General features: G+C 37.2%; 1 protein-coding gene across 1 annotated transcript in view; it reads left to right on the forward strand.

Moving 5' to 3' along the window:
• DNAH12 (dynein axonemal heavy chain 12) overlaps positions 1-19960 on the forward strand; it is a 121957-nt gene that overhangs the window by 55149 nt on the left and 46848 nt on the right. The window contains exons 34-42 of the mRNA XM_070934365.1: positions 9530-9670; positions 10809-10892; positions 10982-11170; positions 12593-12712; positions 12994-13182; positions 14051-14202; positions 16456-16594; positions 18056-18222; positions 19524-19779. Of these exons, the coding sequence (XP_070790466.1) occupies positions 9530-9670; positions 10809-10892; positions 10982-11170; positions 12593-12712; positions 12994-13182; positions 14051-14202; positions 16456-16594; positions 18056-18222; positions 19524-19779 (1437 nt within the window). The remainder of the gene's footprint in view (positions 1-9529; positions 9671-10808; positions 10893-10981; positions 11171-12592; positions 12713-12993; positions 13183-14050; positions 14203-16455; positions 16595-18055; positions 18223-19523; positions 19780-19960) is intronic.

The raw sequence follows: 19960 nt of genomic DNA on the forward strand, positions 1-19960 counted from the left end.
TTGGGAGGCCTGCAGAGTGCTCCAGGGGGCCGGAGAGGGCAAAAACTTCCCCCCCCTTTCTTACGTCTTCTAAATCTTGGTGCGTTTTATACACTAGTGCATCTTATAGTCTGAAAAATACAGTACTTTTATACAGTAATTTAAATCTTTAGGTAGAGTAGCTTCATTAAATTGCTTATAGATGATGATGGGGTGGACCAACTGCACTGTAATACATAAGCATCTGTGTACTTGTATACTTTTGTGCATTTTTCAGGAAATGTTCCAAATGCAAATTAAAATGAATAAGATCAGTCCTTCTTTATTAGATTAGTTAAGGCCACCCACTTCCACAAAGACTCTAGAAAGCTTACAAAATATCAATTGTATAATTAAAAGATAACATAGCAAAATATAACTGTCAACACAAGACAATAGCAATAACATTTAAAAAATGTGACAGGGGCTTCACAAATACCCTATCCCAGACCTGGCAGCACAGCCAGATATTATGGGGCTATTCTGGAGGGTGGAAGTGTTTTTAATGAAATTTATCAAGTCACTGCACAGTTGTCAGCAGTCATGGAGAAAAATTCTTAACCTCCTTAGTTTGATCACTCAGTAATATATATATATATATATATATATATATATTCATAGATTTTCACGGGTATAGGTAGGCAATTCTTGGTGTATTCGGGTCTTCTCCCGTGTAAGATTGAGAGCACTTTGGCAACGTTTCGGCAGAATCTCATCTGCCATCATCAGGCTTATGCAAGGGATCTTTTGCAGCAACTGCCGTTACTATTTCAAATCTGGTGCTGGTAGTCTGCTTTGCTGGGATGGCCCCACTTCTTCGTTCTGATTGGTTGGAAGTCCCAGTCTGTGTCTATTGGCTTGGCTTTGGGTGTATGGATGGTTTTTCTCCACCAGGTGGCAGGGCTTCATCTTTGTGGCTGGCTGGAATGTGATTTGGCTGGAGGTCTCGGGGTGTGTGTGTCTGGCTTCTGGGGTGTAGATTTTTCTGTCTGTGGGTGCTGGGACTCGTTTGTTGACAAGGGCTAGTTTCCAGATGTCTGGTAGGCGGGAGGTATCATCACGTTTATTTAATTTAATTTAATTTAATTTCGAATTTATATACCGCCCTTCTCCCTGAGGACTCAGGGCGGTGTACAGCCAAGATAAAAAACATAGAATACAAATATTAAAACATTTAAAAATATATATAAAATTTGGCCCAAAAAATTAAAAATCACAGACTAATTAAAAGAATTTAAAAATTTTAAAAATTTCTTCTTAAGCCAACCCGGCTTGCTGAAAAAGATAGGTTTTCAGGGAACGACGGAAGGCATTGAGGTCCTGGATTCTTCTTATCTCCGGGGGCAACTGATTCCAGAGGGTGGGAGCCCCCACAGAGAAAGCCCTCCCCCTGGGGGCCACCAGCCTACATTGTTTGGCTGATGGCACCCTGAGGAGGCCCTCTCTGTGGGAGCGCACGGGTCGATGGGAGGTCATCGGTAGCAGCAGGCGGTCTCGGAGATAGCTAGGCCCTATGCCATGGAGCGCTTTAAAGGTGATAACCAACACCTTGAAGCGCACCCGGAAGACCACCGGGAGCCAGTGCAGCTCGCGCAGGAGTGGTGTTACATGGGAGCGCCATGTTGCTCCCATCACTACCCGCGCTGCTGCATTCTGGACCAGCTGGAGCCTCCGGGTGCTCTTCAAGGGGAGCCCCATGTAGAGAGCGTTACAGTAGTCAAGGCGAGAGGTGACGAGGGCGTGAGTGACTGTGCACAGGGAATCCCGATCAAGAAAGGGCCGCAACAATAATTTCTCCTTTTTTAATACTGGACTTTGCTTTATTCAAGTCTTTATTTGATTAAATCTGGGGGACTTTTTTAGAAGTCTTTGTGCAGGAGGGAAAGGAAAAGGAACCTCCCTTTTCAGAAAAACTAGATCACGAGCCAGGATGGCTTCAAAGAAGCAGGAAGGGAAGGCGTCAGGGGGGGGATCCCCCACACACAAACATGAAAAGCAACCTCCCCCTGCTCAACAGTTACAAACTCAGAAAAAAGAATTTGATGTGGGAGATTTAAAAGAATTTATTTCTAAAACTTTGGATGACAAATTTCAAAAATCCCAACAGGAGATAGATGATAAACTTCAAAAATCACATCAGGAATTTATGCAGGAAATTAATGAAGTTAAAGACATGGTGAATCAGAATCAAAAAAAGGTGACCAAAAAAATATCAGAAGTGGCGTCTGGCCTGGTAGAATTTATTGGGAAAGTTGATTTTAAAGTTGAAGAATTTAAATCAGAAGTTAATGTCAAGATGAAAGACAATGATTATAAAATTGATGAACTTGACAATAAAATGCAGAGAATTGAAGATGAGATTGTTATGATACAATTCCGGGCGATGGAATTTGCTATACGGCTTCGGGGAATTCGAGAGGAGGAGAGACAGGACTTGAGACAAGTTTGCTCTGAAGCCTTGGCTAAGATTTTACAAGCTAGTCCTGATTTGGTATTTCACAAAATAGATAAAATTTACAGAGTCAACTCTTGGGTGGCCAGACAAAGACAACTGCCTAGAGATGTGGTGATATATTTCACTGATAGAGAAATTAGAAATCATATCCTGCAAAAATCTTTTCATACTTCTATACAAGTGGGGGGCTCACGACTTGAAATTTTTAAAGAATTACCTCCTAAAATGCTGAAAGCTAGAAAAGAATTTGGTTTTCTTGTTAAGGAATTGAAAAATTTACAGATACCTTTCCGGTGGGATGCACCAGCTGGGATAATTTTTAGATACAAGGGAGAAGGATATCGGCTGAATACCGTGGAGAAGGCACAACATTTTTATAGTACTATACTTAAGGAAAGAACTCCATCTCCACGTACATCTACAGTTTTGGAGATTAAGGAGAGTGAAGAGAGGCAATTGGAAGAACAGTCTAAGCAGGAATTAGAAACAGTGCAAGGTGCAGAAGGAGGTTTTTTGAGTGAGCCCTTGCTGGATTCTTCTCCAATTTTGGATTTGATTCAGTTGGCTGAAGTGAAAGATCAACGTATAACTAGAGCTCAATCTAAGCTATTTAAACAACAGCAACAACAACAACAGGAAAGACAAGACAAGAAGGCAGTTAAGAGTACCGTACAAGAGAGTGGCGCTATGGGAGGAGCGAGATCGAAGCTTTCGGAGGAACTTCAAAGATATTGCTCCGCGCTCCAGAAAGAGGCCGATGACCTTTAAGTGTCTATCTTGGAATGTCAATGGGTTGAATTCAGCACAGAAAAGGAAGAAAATATTTACATATTTGAAACAATTTAATAATGATATAATATGTTTACAAGAAACGCATATAACTACTCAAGATCAAAAATATTTGATAAACTCAAAATTAGGATTACATTTTATATCTTCGACATCGCAGAAAAAGAATGGTGTGGTTATCTATGTAAATAAAAAATTAACAGCGAAAGTTATAGAAGCAGATCAAGAAGGTAGGTTTGTAGCAATTGAATTGCTTACAGCAAATGGACCAATTCTTTTGATTGGAATTTATGCTCCCAACCAACAACAGGATTATTTTTATAAGATATTATATACTAAAATATTGCAATGGGACTATAGATCTATTTTAATTATGGGAGACTGGAATGGAGTAATTGATTCTAAATTAGATAAAAAGAGCTTGGCAAAGTCTAGAATTAGACTACCACAGACTTTTTTTGATATGAAAGAAGATATGGAATTAAAAGATGTTTGGAGAATACATAATTCAAATGTATTGGATTACACTTTTTTTTCTGATAGACATAGATCTTTTTCTAGGATTGACTTTATCCTGTTGTCAAATGATCTACTTGTTAAGACCAAAAGAACAAAGATTTTTCCAAGAACTTTGACTGACCATAGCCCTGTATGGATAGAAATTGAGATGGATAAGGTTGAGAGACGCTCCTGGAGATTAAATGAGAACTTGTTTAGATACGAAAAAAATATAATAGAACTTAAAAAGCACTTGAAAGAATTTTTTGAAATAAATTTGAATAAAGGTACTCCAATCGAAATTGTTTGGGATGCAAGTAAAGCTTATATGAGAGGGGTACTTATCTATATGAACTCTAAACATAGACAGTTCCGACAAAAGAAAAGAATCGAGTTGGAAATGGAAATAAAGAATAAAGAACAGCTACTTATTAAAAATCCAACAGATGAAAGAATTCGAGGTGCTATAAAACTTTTGAAGGACCAATTTCAAATGCTTATGGCGGAACAAGTTGCAACAAGCCTACAATATGCGAAGCATAATACATTTTGCAACGCTAACAAACCGGGCAGATGGTTGGCTTACACATTGAGGAAAAAACAAAGTATACGGACTATTGATAGTATTGATATTGGCGGGAAAGAAATCTTTCAACAAAAATTAATTAAAGAAGCTTTTGTGGATTATTATACTAAATTATATGCTAAAGAAGAGGTGCAGAATGGACTTATAGAAAAATATTTAAATGATAAGAGAATTACAAAAATTACCGATCAACAAAAGGAAAGAATGAATTATCCCATAACAGAGGAGGAGATAACAGCAGCAATTAAACAGTTAAAAACAGCCAAAGCTCCTGGCACGGATGGTCTGACTGCAGTGTATTATAAAACTTTGCAAGCTGAAATGGTGGGACAACTTAGAGACTTATTTTGTAACATTCAACAAGGGGGTAAAATACCCCCATCTTGGACAACTGCTTATATATCTTTGATACCAAAAGAACAAGTTGGTCCTAAAAAACCAGAGAATTATAGACCAATATCTCTTTTGAATACAGACTATAAAATTTATGCGAAGGTATTAGCCAACAGATTGATGCCAGTAATTCAAAAGGTGATTCATGAGGACCAAGCGGGATTTATTGAAGGCAGATATATGAAGGACAATGTAAGGCAAGTAATAGATTTATTGGAATATCTTGATAAGAATAAACAGATTCCTGCAGTGCTGGCTTTTTTGGATGCAGAGAAGGCCTTTGATAGAGTGGATTGGAATTTTCTATTAAAGACTTTAAAAAAGATGAACTTTGGGGACCAATTTATACAGGCAATCTCAGCAATTTATCAAGAGCAAAAGGCACAGATTATTATTAATGGAAGTTTGACGACAGAGTTTAAAATTGAAAAAGGAACAAGACAGGGATGTCCGTTGTCCCCACTTTTATTTATTTTAACATTGGAAGTCTTGTTAAACACAATACGGGACTCAAAAATTTTGAAAGGTATAATGATAAGGCAAGAGGATTACAGAATAAAGGCATTTGCAGATGATCTGGTGGTTACCCTATCACAACCAATGGAATCAATAATCTTGATGAATGACATTATACAAGATTATGGTAGAGTTTCAGGTTTTAGACTGAATTCAAAAAAGACCAAAATGATAGTTAAAAATATGACACAAGATCGTAAATATGAGCTTGAAAGGAGGGCAGGTTTTGAAATTGTACCTAAGGTAAAATATCTTGGAGTTCAGGTTGCAGAATCAAATTTGAAATTGTTTCAAAATAATTATGAGGTGTTGTGGCGAGAGGTTCAGAAAGATATGGAGACCTGGAAAAAGCTGCAACTGTCTTTACTTGGAAGAATAGCAGCAGTTAAGATGAATATTTTGCCAAGACTTCTGTTTTTGTTTCAAATGATTCCGGTGCTTAAAAGTGATAAACAATTGAAAGTTTGGCAGTCTGGTGTGAATAAGTTTGTCTGGAACGAGAAGAAGCCGAGAGTGAAACTGAAAATTATGCAAGATGTTCCAGAAAGAGGAGGCCTTAAACTCCCAAACCTACAGTTATATTATGATGCTGCAGCTTTAACTTTAACAAGTGATTGGTTTGGAAGTAAAAAGACTGGAATACTAAACGCAGAAAGTTTTGATCTCGAATTTGGATGGCATGCTTATTTATTTTATGACGACAAAGTAGATAAAGTATTTAAAAGCCATATACTTAGAGACTCCTTGATGAGAGTTTGGAAGAAGCACCGACTCAAATGGGATTACAAAATACCGCTATGGTTGGATCTTGGTCATACTTTGTGGAATACAAATATAATGTCACTCGGGGGGTTTTTATATAAAGAGGTTCTTTTTACAGATGCGGGCAGATGGCAGCTGAAGACATTACAGACACTGTTGGATGAAGGACTTAATCTAACTTGGTTACAATATAATCAATTACAATTGAGATGGAAAGAGGACCAAAAAACTGGTATTATGTTGCATGAGGAAGAATTGGTTAGACACATAAAAGAGAAAGGTCCAATGCATATTAAAAGGCTTTATAATGTTTTGCTAGAAAGGGACTCAGAAACCGAATTAGTTAAAGATTGTATGATTAAGTGGGCACAAAATTTTGAAGAACCAGTGATGTTGGAAACATGGGAAAAAATTTGGGTTCAGAATGTTAAATTTACACAGTCGCAGAATCTGAGGGAAAATTTCTATAAAATGTTTTATAGATGGCATTTAGATCCCAAAAAGTTGTCATGTATGTACCCTAATGTTCAGCCAAAATGTTGGAGATGCGAATGTTTGGATGCTACGTATTATCATGTTTGGTGGACCTGTAGGAAAGTTAAGGCTTTTTGGATAAAAATTTGGTGGGTCATGCAGAATGTTTTGAAGAAAAAAATTCAGTTTTCTCCACAACTGTTTTTATTGGGTATAGTTAAGGGTTTTACATTGGGTGAAACAAAATTGATATTGTATATGATAACAGCAGCAAGACTGTTGATAGGTAAATACTGGAAGAATGAAGCTTTGCCCACTATCGAGGAATGGACTGTGAAGATGGCCAGTTTTGCAGAGATGGCGAAGATTTCAGCGTATTTAAAAGATTGTTCACAAGAGACTTATGAATGGGAATGGAAAAGGTGGATAGAATATGTTCAGAACAAATATCAAACTAGAAAGTATCAAATAGCTTTTATTTGAAAATAATGTATTAGAAATATTTTAATGCAAAGGGATAAAGAGGAAAAATTTTATAGGGGGAGGGACGGGTTCAGGCTTATATATTAGTGTCATTAGTTATGAGTAAGTAATAGGGAAGTCTGGGGGGGGAGGGTTAGGGAGGGTTAGGGAGGATGGGAGGTTTGGGGCGGGAGGTGGGGGGTGAAAAAGGGGGTGAAAATGTAATTGTAAAACTTTTGCAATAAAAAAAAAAAAAGAAAGGGCCGCAACTGGCGAATCAGGCGAACCTGATAAAAGGTCCCCCTGGTAACAGCCGTCAGATGTTCCTCCAAAGACAGCTGCCTATCCAGGAGGACTCCCAGATTGCGAGCCCCTTCAGTGGGGGCCAAAGACTCGCCCCCAATAGTCAGTGATGGAGTCAACTGACTATATCGGGATGCCGGGAGCCACAGCCACTCAGTCTTGGAAGGGTTGAGCCTGAGCCTGTTCCTCCCCATCCAGATCCGCACAGCCTCCAGGCACTGGGACATCACTTCAAGGGCATCGTTGGGGTGGCCTGGGGTGGAGATGTACAGCTGGGTGTCATCAGCGTACTGGTGGTATCTCACCCCAAAGCCACGGATGATCTCGCCCAGTGGCTTCACATAAATGTTGAACAGAAGGGGCGAGAGGACCGATCCCTGCGGCACTCCACAAATGAGAGGCCTCGAGGTCGACCTCTGCCCCCCTGCCAACACAAACTGCGACCGGTCGGAGAGAAAGGAGGAGAACCACCGTAACACGGTGCCTCCCACCCCCAACTCTTCCAGCCGGTGCAGCATGATACCATGGTCGATGGTATCAAAAGCCGCTGAGAGATCTAATAGGACCAGAACAGAGGAATAACCCCTGTCCCGAGCCCTCCAGAGATCATCAACCAACGCGACCAATGCTGTTTCCGTGCTGTGCCCAGACCTGAAACCCGACTGGAACGGATCCAGATAGGATGTTTCCTCCAGGAATTGTGGAAACTGTTGCGCGACCACACTCTCAACAACCTTCGCAATGAAGCGAAAGTTGGAGACAGGACGATAGTTAGCCAATATTGCTGGATCCAGGGACGGCTTCTTGAGGAGAGGCCTCACCACCGCCTCTTTCAGGGCAGCGGGGAAGTGACCCTCACTCAAGGAAGCATTAATGACGCCCTGGAGCCAGCCTCGTGTAACCTCCCGGGAAGCCAGTACCAACCAGGAGGGACACGGGTCCAGTAAACATGTGGCCGCACTAAGTCTCCCCAAAATCCTGTCCACATCATCGGGAGTCACAGCATCAAACTCCTCCCAGATAACATTCTCAAGACTGTTCCTCGTCACCCTGCCCTGATCTACCCAGTCAGAGTCCAAATCCCCCCGGATCTGAGCGATTTTGTCATACAGGTATTGTCCGAAATCCTCCGCCCTGCCTTCTAAGGGATCCTCCCGCACTCCCAGATGGAGCAGGGCGCGGGTCACCCTAAACAGGGCGGCCGGACGATTCCCTGATGACGCAATAGAGGCGGAAAAGTAATTAGACTTTGCCGTCTTTATCGCCACTAGGTAGGCCTTAATATGCGACCTTACCAGTGTTCGATCAGATTCAGCGAGACTGGCCCTCCAACCGCTCTCCAGGCGTCTTTTCCGGCGCTTCATTTCCCTCAGCTCCTCAGTAAACCAAGGAGCCACCCGGGATCGGCATCGGGTCAGAGGCCGCAAAGGCACAACTCGGTCCAAGGCCCCACCAGCCGCCCGATCCCAGGCGGCTACCAGGTCCTCGGCCGAGTCATGTGCTAGATCCTCAGGAAATGGCCCAAGCTCCGTCTGGAACCTATCAGGATCCATCAGGCGCCTGGGGCGGATCCATCTAATTGGGTCCGCCTCCCTGCGGCGAGGGGTCGCGGTTCGAAGATCTAGGCGAAGGAGTGAGTGGTCAGTCCATGACAAGGGTTCCATGTCTATATCCCCTATAACAAGATTCATGTGATTATTCATGTTATGGGGGCGTTTTTCTATTTCAATGGCTTCCATAATTATTCTCTTGTTGAGGTGTTCAGTTTTGGAGATTAATTTGGTTCCTTCAACATCAATTTCAAGTCCTGTAGCTTTAAGGTGCTGGAAAAGAGGAAGTTTTTTCCTCTGCATTCTTGTGTTCTGCAATGCGTGCATTTATTCTCCTAATAACCATACACCCGAAGCCAAGCCAATAGACACAGACTGGGACTCCCAACCAATCAGAACGAAGAGGTGGAGCCATCCCAGTAAAGCAGACTACCAGCACCAGATTTGAAATAGTAACAGCAGTTGCTGCAAAAGACCCCTTGCATAAACCTGATGATGGCAGATGAGATTCTGCTGAAACGTTGCCAAAGTGCTCTCAATCTTACACGGGAGAAGACCTGAATACACCAAGATTTGCATACACACACACACACACACACACACACATATACACACATACATACATATATATATACACACACACACACTCTTTCCCAAATCAATACACATATTAGGGCAATATAAGCAGTTAAAGTTTCCTCATGTCTCTCTTGTTCATTCTAGTGGACAGATGGCATAGTGGCCAATACTTTTCGAGAATTTGCTTTAACTGAAACACCTGACCGCAAATGGGTTGTTTTTGATGGTCCTATTGATACTCTTTGGATAGAAAGTATGAACACTGTGTTGGATGACAACAAAAAGGTAATGCTATTCATTACCTTGGATTGTTGGGTGGGGGGGGGATTGCATTAGCTTCCAAATTACCTCTTCTTTCAATTATTGCAGACATATACTTAATTTTCAGTTAAAGAGAATTTAGAGAGTTAATTTCTTTTTCCTATTACTTATTTTTTAATTCATATAGTTTATCATAAAAAAGAAAACAAATTATATTTCAGCAACAACCTTCATTGTGCCTATTTTAAAAAAGGCTTAGCAGTGCAATAGGTATGATAGCTCACATTTTTAAAAATACGTTAAAGGAAAGAAGGTGCATGATTAAAAAAATAAAAAAGGGTTGAATACAAGCAACTGCAGAAAAGGAAATGAAAACAATTAATTCATGTGTTGAGCAAGAATGTAACAGCCAAGTGCCTTGGAAAAGCTTTCTAATATAAATCCTATCTTTTAAAAATACTTACAAAGCTTGTCCTTAAGTAATACATTAAGATTTACCATTTTTTACTAGTAAAAGCAACAGAATTGCTCTCGTGGACTGCACCCAGCAAACCTCAGTTTACTCACTGTCCCATTACAAGTAGTTCTCGACCTACAACAGTTCGATTAGTAATTGATCAAAGTTACAACGGCACTGAAAAATGTGACTTATGACTGTTTTTCATAGTTATGACCTTTGCAGCATCCTCATGATCATGTGATCAAAATTCAGATGTTAGGCAACTGGTTCATAGTTATGACCTTTGCTGTGTCCTAGGATCATGTGATCAACTTTTGTGACCTTCTGACAAGCAAAGTCAATGGGGAAACCAGATTCACTTAACAATTGCAATGATTCACTTTACAACTGTGGCAAGAAAAGTCGTAAAATGGGGCAAAACTCACTTAACAAATGTCTCACTTAACAATGTAAATTCTGGGCTCAATTGTGGTCATAAGTCAAGGATTTACCTGTATTGTATTCTTCCTCAGGACAACTTTCAAGGCATGATAAATCTTATAGAAACTATGGTGATTTTTATGTTCAGCTATTCTGAATGCATCTACTAGGTTGGCCTTAACTGAGACACTTTCTTTCTCAACCCAAAGTTAGTAGAATCCTTTATAAAAGGATTGCACACATATAATTTGGATATTTTTTGGTATCTGTTTTTGTTTTCAGCTATGTTTGATGAGTGGAGAAATTATTCAAATGTCACCTCAGATGAGCCTCATCTTTGAGGCTATGGATCTATCTCAGGCTTCCGTAAGTTAAAAGCAAGTTAAAATAGTTTTTTGAATTTGAAATTAGAACCAGAATGAGATTCTAAAAATACATTTATTATTCTGCTGTAGCCAGCTACAGTCAGTCGATGTGGAATGATTTATTTAGAACCTTCGCAGTTGGGATGGAAGCCACTTGTTACTTCATGGTTGAGCACACTTCCTGAACCCTTGAATGAAAAGGAATTCCAAGACCTGTTTGAAGAACTTTTTGATTGGTTAGTACCTCCTGCTTTGCGAGTTCGTTGGAAACAGTGCAAGGTAATTTGACATTCTCTCAGGAAAACGATTTAATCAGCCTATTTTTGTTGACAGAATCATATGTTTGTGAAGCCAGCTTTCTGTTTGGAATTCTAGATATTTTTAAGTTTGTATAATTCAAAGATATAAATAAACTGCTTGGAGTATAGGTAGTTCTCATTTAGCAATCACAATAAGGACCAGCACCTTGGTTATTAAGCAAAGCAATCATTAAGTGAAAACAAACTGCTTATGATCTCAATTTAGCTTTCCTTTGCTTTACAGACTTGTGAAGGTGATATATGCAAGGTTGATCATACTAAACAAGGCAGCTGCTAAATGAGGACTACTTATACTAAGACTGGTCTTTTGAATCCTACTCGTAGTAGGTTGTAAAATCTGCTAGAACTCTCAAAATTTGTTTGCTGTTATCCATAAGGAATTGTTGTAGATTAGTTCTTGGGTTGGAAGGTTTTGGCCTTAGTTACCTGGAGGGATGCGTTCAAAGACGGTGACTTCTGTTTCATCCTGTGTCTGCTAGGCTTTATCCATGCCCTCCACCCTCATTTTTTAAACATCTGCATGAAATTGCTGGAGGAAGTAATCTAAAAATTGGAATTATCTAATTATACGGATAGTTTAACCTCTGTTGTGCAAACTTAACCTAGATCATCAAATTAAGATGGGAAGGGATAATGTGTTGATATGAATGGAACCTTGGAAATGAATGGATAGAAACCTCCCAAAGAATCAGTTACTCTCTGATCAATTTGCATGCTACTCATCTCAACAAGTGAGTCTATATGAAGAACAAAATTAAAATAAAAAATCACAACCAGCCATATAAAAATTAAAATTAGCAGCTGATGAAGGTATAAACATTAAGGAACCCCAACCCAGCCCTTCACACACTTGGGGCCTCAGGCCAACACATAACCAGTTCTTTTGTGCCTGGTTACAAAGACCATCAGGATTGGGGCCATTCTAATCTCCCTAGGGAAAATATTTCATAGGACAGGTCTTATATCAGAAAAGGCACGTCTCCTGGTCTGACCAACCAGCATTTCTTAGCTGACATGAGTGGATAATTTTAATTTGTATGACTTAAGGTTTTCTGTACATTCACTATGATGATCTGTTACAAAAAATAATAAAAGTTATTTGTTGAGTAAGTTTTATGAGTAATAAAACTTTTATGAGTAATAAAAAAAGGCTCCATGAAACAAAAACAATTATAAACTTTTAATAAAATATTACAATTATATCACTTGAAATGATATCACAATGATATTAAAATATCACTATATCTGTAGCTGTTCAGAATTTGCACTCTTAAAATATAAAATGCGGTAAAACTTAAATTTATAGTACAATATTATAATATAAACCTCTATATCTGTCCTGCACATGTACTTAAGTACTATTACTCTTTCTCTCTTACAGGAGTTAGTTCCCACCAGCAATAGCAATAATGTGGTATCTCTCATTCGGCTGTTGGAAATACTATTGTGTCACAAAGCGAAAAAAGATCCAAGCAATAAAAATATTCATAAATGGGTTACGGTTGGTCTCATAATTTAACATATGTTTCAAACTTGAAAATTGGTTATAATTTTTTTTTATAAATTTCAGCCTTTTGAGTTCACCATTTTTACAGTTAATGTAAGACAAAGTATAAAATATTGTGTTATTCTAGATAAATAATATACACTTCAAATCTTTTATCTGGAAATTTGCTATAACTGTAGCAAATGTACTGAAGTTAAAATATTTATACTTAGCTACTAATTTCTCCATGAACATATTTTATGAAAATACAAATTATTTATTTATTCTTTTGGAAGGGTTGTTTTGCTTTTGCTATGATTTGGTCTATTGGAGCAACCTGTGATAGTGATGGTCGGATTATATTTGATAACTTTATGAGAGATATTGTCATAGGAAAGTTGGATGAACATCCAATACCAGCAACCATAGGAAAATGGGAACATCCATTTGAAGAAAAAGGATTGGTGTATGATTATATGTTTGAGGTATGGAATCTGCTCTAGAATTATTGATAGCTATTTTAATTTTTTATATTTGTTGTCATATTTGTTATATGAGAAAGAAACAAATCACCACTAATAGTAGCTTTCATTAAATGTTAGTTGTGTCTCAGATAATCTGTGCATATGAGCAAGTGTTAAAAAAGTCATGAAAGATGTAATAATTTTTTTAAGTGATTGTCATTAAGATAAACCTCTTTAACATCCCTTTCTAATAGAAGAGAAAATAGGTAAAATCTTCCTTCCCATTTAGTTTTTACAGGAAGCAGTAGTGAGAAACTATTGATATGGTGGATGGGGGCGGGGGGATGTTTGCAAAAGTTTAACTTGCAGTCAATAAAATATATTTACCAGTATTTGTTTTTTCTAGAGCAGGATTTCCCAACCTACGAGAAATACTTCTCTTGGGGAGGTGCAGACAGAGCCCAGGGAAGGTGTGAAGAACAATGGACAACAAAATCCATTGTTACAATATAATCTACCTTTCCCAAAGTTTCATTGTATTGCTTTTATTGTTTATTTATATTCATTTGATATTTGTATTTTTAAGGGAGGTATTACATTAAAATGAGTTGTGGTGACAAAATGTTTAGGAATCCCTGTTCTAGAGAATACGGTTTAAAGGGAAAAAAAGTGTTATCATTAGTATAACTTCTAACAAAAACAGAGAGGTGCCTACCATGTGTGCAAGGGCCCTCACTATTGTTATAGAAACACAAAATGCACTTAAGTTACCTAATATTTTATTCTTTACACATTTCATTGTTTTAACTTAACTGCTTTGATATTAAAAGAGATGCTGATATCTATCAAGTTCTAATGAAACAGAATTTATTTCTGCATTTCTTCACAGTTAAAAGGAAAAGGCCGTTGGGCACATTGGAATGAAGCTGTTAAAAGCATCAATTATAATGATAAAAGTATTAAAGTTCAAGACATTATAGTTCCAACAATGGACACAGTCAGATATACCTATTTGATGGAATTATGCATTAAATATGGAAGGTAAGAAGATGTTTCCTTTAATTATACAAATGTTTCATTTTCCATATGAGCTCTTTATGTAAAGCCAGAAGTTATTTTATAGTCTAATTAGCAAACAAGAATTTAGTAGTATTGTGTTTCTAATATTAAGCTCCAGAAAATATTATTTAAAACAATATGTTCTTGTATATACCTGGTTTAAAGAGTATTAACTTTTATCTTAAATTTTTGCATAATTGCTCATAGTATATTATTATTGTATCATAATATATTTAGAATTGTAGAACTTTCTCTAAGAAAATAGAATGCTCAATTTCTTTAAAGTTCATTTCATTTCATTTCATTTCATTTCATTGCCCTTTCTAGCACCACTTCACCACATACATATTTCAAGCCAATGTGCAATAGGATGTATCTGCACCACAGGCCACCGTAAAATAGAGGGAAGGGAAATTATCTGCAGAAGAGTTCCATTTTCATCTTAGATTTTACTATGTTCTCAGAAAAATAATGAAGTGAATTCACTGTTAAATACCTTTATAGACAAGTACTTCCATTGGGTTTAAATGCATGGATTTATCTCAATAAATCCTGATAAACTATAAAAGATTGGTTTCTATTAATTTACATAGGTTAACATATTGGACTGTTGAGCCAATATGTTGATCCACTGCTTTATGCAGAAGGTTCAATTTCTATTTCTATTCCAATGGACACTATTGGATTTTACCTTATTTCTAATAACAGTAATAATTCTTTTTAAGTAATTAAAAAAGAATAGTCTATGGGGATATAGGCTTCCTTCCTTCTATAGTACTCTTTTTCTAGCAACACAAGAGCTTGAGATGTGCTTATCCTTGAACAACGGAGAAATGGAACTGACTAAGTGTGACTGCTGTAATAGTAAAATACCTTGGTGAAATAAAGCAGCTAACTTAGGAGCTGTGTAAAAAGAGTAAACATTAAAAGGTATAATAGCAGTGCCCTGTTAAAAGTTCCTCTTGACCAGAGGTTCTAAACCCAGTTCAATTGTAGTTTTCTTTATTTCATTTATTAATTTTTTAAACTGCGTGATAGCCAAACCTCTCTCCGCAGTGCACAATATAACTCACTAAAATATATGCTCAGTTAAAACCCCATATGATAACATAAAATAAATTACAAAATAAAAGCATTATACAAACTAGGCAGTAGCACTGCAGCCATTTTAAAAACTAACAATTACAACAAAGTTAAAATACAATTAAAAGTCAACCAAAAGCTTGGGAAAACAGAGAGGTGCTAATGCATGGGTGAAATGCTCCCTGCATTACCCGATCCGGTAGCAAGGGCAGCGGGTGGTTCGGAGAACCAGTAGCAAAAATCCTTGCCCCCCCCCATGCCCAGCTGAGCCGCGCAATCATCAGAGGCTTTTTTTTTATTTTTAAAAGCATTTTTTTCTACAACCTCTTTGGCCAAAAAAAAGCTTTTAAAAGTAAAAAAAAAGCCTCTGATGATCGCATAGCTCAGCTGGGATCGTCAGAGGCTTTTAAAAGCATTTTTTCTACAACCTCTTCGGCGGAAGAGGTTGTAGAAAAAATGCTTTTAAAAGCCTCTGACGATCTCAACTGAGTTGCCTGATCGTCAGAGGCTTTTAAAAGCTTTTTTTTTTACAACTTCTTCGTCCAAAGAGGTTGTAGAAAAAATGTTTTTAAACGAAAGCAAAACCTCTGACAATCAGGCAACTCAGCTGGGATCGTCAGAGGCTTTTAAAAGCATTTTTTACAACCTCTTCAGCTGAAGAAGTTGTAGAAAAAATGGTTTTAAAAGAAAAAAAAAGTTGGCCATGCATTACCCCACCACTACCAAGCCACGCCCACAGAACCGGTAGTAACAAATTTTACATTTCACCACTGTGCTAATGTTGTCAGTTTTGCCACTCAGGGGAGATGATTTTAATTCCACAACAGACAGATAATGTTTGTAAGTAGCTCAGATGGACACCTTCCAAATCCACTGAAGTATAGGAAGGAGGAGGTATAGCACAATCAAACTTGCAAGTTTGTTATTATAGCCAGTCTCAATAAAGTATATTGGACTTCTACATACATTTCAATTGCATTTATTCTTTTATTTCTCTATGATTCCATGAATAGGTAACTAAAATTATAAAGCAATCATATGATTCTCAAGCAATTAAAAATGTTCAGAATCAATGGTTGTTGTTTAATAGTTCCAACTATCTAGTCTAGCCTAGTCATGAAAAACTAATGTCTGTCTGAATTTCTTTCCAAGGGCACTGCTGTTTGTGGGACCTACTGGTACTGGGAAGTCTGTATATGTAAAAGACAAGCTAATGAACAATTTACAAAAGGATCTCTATTTCCCATTCTTCCTTAACTTTTCAGCTCGAACCAGTGCCAATCAGACCCAGGTTGGTGAAATAGTTCTCTTTGAAATTACTTGGAATCCTTAATTAAAATTTGATTTTTTTTAAATTTATTTTTGCTGGAACCCTACTTTGCTTTAGGCTTGCAGATTACATTTAGATTCATTTGACATGAATATTCATTTACTTCCATCATTTACTTAGCTAAACAATATAATTGATAATAAAATATATATTTAAGCTATTGCTTAGCGCATTGTAAGCCGCCCTGAGTCTCCGGAGAAGGGCGGCATATAAATCAAATTAAAAAAAAAAAACCATAGGCAACCTATTTTATTTAAGATTCAGGATCAGTTGTTTACATACCCACAAACCTTTTATCAACCATCATTTTAAATTACAAGGTACATTAACATTTGTATGAATCTGCTTTATTTGCATTTTGTGTGCCAGAAATATATCAAACTGCAATATACTCTGCAGCACAATGTGGCTTGCATCTCCGTTTAGTTTTACATACTTTCAATCATCTGGGTCAATATCTGATTAAATCAGGAGGAAAACTGCCACAGATGTATTCCTGTCAGAGGTGAATTAATGTGTTTGTCAGCATATGTTGGCCATAAGTGGCTACCTGCATTTATTATGGATGCATGTGGAAAAAGCTATTTGAGTGTCATTATGTAGATGAGTTATTTTAATTTTCTTCACAATAATTATACAAGATAGCCCTTTTATCTTTAGAGTGGAAAAATTGAATCTTCCCTTGGGATCAGAGGATGGTAAAACAAATGATTGATTATTCATGAAGCTTCAAAAATAACAATAATGCATATATTTCAGTGTTACAATGTTCCTACTAGTGCCACAAGTTTTTTTATATTTTGTCCATTTCATAGGTAGTTGCTTTTATAAGTATTCTCAGTTCCAGACCAGACCAGATCAGACCAGGAAATCGACTCCATAGGAAGACTAAAACTACTTTATTGAGTTTCATTATCATAATAAAATCTTGCAAATCTGACTGTACTTAGTTCTTCTTATACTTCAGTAAATTAGGGCCATTTCCACGTAAGCCACTTCCAAATATTGTCTTATTGTTCTGGACTTATTTCAGCCCCTTTTAACTTGGTTCTGCTACAGATTTCAGCATATAGGCTTCAGTCTTTGAACAAGATCTTTAGTAATAAATTATTTATCATTTGTTTATACAATATTTCCTGAAGCTTGTGTTTCCAGTTTTCTTAGGTACTATACGTTGCAGCTGTAGATCATCAGCATGGCAATCAATATTGCCTCTCTTGCATTGGTATTTCGATCTGTTGAGGGTTGATTTTATGCAGTTAAAGTTGAGTCATGTCACTATTCTTTGGTGCAATATCTTTTTCTTCATTGTATGTGAGGCACATCTTAACCTTTATTTTAAAAAAAGAATGTAATAATTTGATGTGTTATTTCTCATAAGCTATTTTTAATGAATCGAAACATCTTCTCTTTTTATTGTAGAACATTATCATGGCCAGGTTGGACAAAAGGCGGAAAGGAATATATGGGCCACCTGTGGGAAAGAAGTGTGTAATCTTTGTAGATGATATGAATATGCCTGCACTGGAGCAATATGGAGCTCAGCCTCCAGTTGAACTTTTAAGACAGTTTTTTGATCATGGAATCTGGTAACTGTTTTTTTTTATTACATATAATACAGAAAGGTTTGAATGTTATCACACTTGCAGTTATACAAAACATCTGTTTCAATTGTGAGGATATACCACTATTGTTGTTTTTTCCACTTTTTCTGCCTTTTGGGGGAGGGACTGCTTCATTAGTAGTATCAGTAATATAAACTAGTTTGCCCTTCATACTCAACCTGGGTCCTTCTTCAGAGCAAGAAATTTTGAAGCAGGTACATATGAATATTTTTGTGCCATAACGGCACAAACCCTCCACATCCATAATTTAGTTTTAAAAAAAGGACATATCAGATAAGGCATTTAACCATTCATTGGCTCTGGAGACCAGCACTAGACATTTTCCTGAAGCAAACATTGGCCCAGTAATGTGATCTTTAGAACATCAAAAGATTGTCCATGTAATGCAAGTCACTCTAGAGGGTTATGATATTAATTTTTGCCACAGTGAATTTATTGGGGTTGCCAGCTGCTCTAGAGACGTTGATTAGTCTTTTTTCTTTTTGGCCTCAATGGCTATTCTGGAGATGCAACCACTAACCAGTAGGATTCTCCCGAGCAACCAATATGCTCAATGTCTTGTTTCTTTCTCATCAAGAAGCAAGACCATAACTGGTAGATTCAGCAGTTCTAAACCTGAGAAGCAGCAGTCATTACTATAGCTAGCCAGAGAAGCATCCTGTTAGACTTCCTTCCTAATTGGGGATAAAAATAAAAACCACAAAACTCTGCCCTGTCTAATGCATCATCTGAAAAAGTCAGTCATATGTCCCACATATTTAATTGGATTTTTTAGAAGATAATTTCATATATGTATATATTATTATATGCATGTATATTATTAAAAGGAAGCTGCATTTTTCATAAGGTTTTAGTCAATAATGAGGATTAAGCGTACATTTGTAAATATATATATCCTTAAATTTCCATACAGAATAGAGCTTAATTTTCTTAGTGAGTGTTTCAGTACTCATAATAATGTATAATAATGTAAGTGTGACTCCATAAGGAATTCCCCTTTCATGTGATTATTTCTGCAGTACTAAGAAATTGTGGTATTGTACTCAATTCTGTCGTTTTATCAATGAAATTCCTTTTCCATTGGATCAGATTTGGAGGTTTGCAGGATGATGCAAAGATGAGGATTGAAAAGGGAAAGTCTTGCTGCACAGTTAATGTATAAGATACTATATATAGCTAGATGAATATTAAGGCATTTCTATGCTCTTGCACTAGATATTCGTCTATTGCTGTGGTTGTCTGAATCTCACATATTTCTTTTAAAGGTATGATTTAAAAGACACAAATAAAATTACACTAGTTGATATTCAGTTGATGGCTGCCATGGGTCCACCAGGTGGCGGAAGAAATCCTGTAACACCTCGTTTCCTGAGACATTTCAATATTTGCACCATTAATTCCTTTAGTGATGAAACAATGGTCCGGATTTTTTCTACTGTTGTTTCTCTCTATCTCAGAGTAAATGAATTTATTCCAGAATATTTCACAATTGGAAACCAGATTGTCAGTGGCACTATGGAGGTAGGTCATATTCTCTGCTTATTTTTAGTTCTGCTAAAAATGTGGACTAGCAGATTTTCAAGATGACTCAGATAATCTCATAAATGTATCATTTGGGGAGAAAGTGCAATTAATTTTTCTAACGGGCAAATATTTTCTGAAATACTGGTAGTATTGAGAAAGTGTATTCAAGGGATCGACA

Source organism: Pituophis catenifer, unplaced genomic scaffold (assembly GCF_029215685.1).
Source record: "Pituophis catenifer annectens isolate HBS135680 unplaced genomic scaffold, rPitCat1.0.hap2 SCAF_2, whole genome shotgun sequence".
Taxonomy (NCBI): Eukaryota; Metazoa; Chordata; class Lepidosauria; order Squamata; family Colubridae; genus Pituophis; species Pituophis catenifer.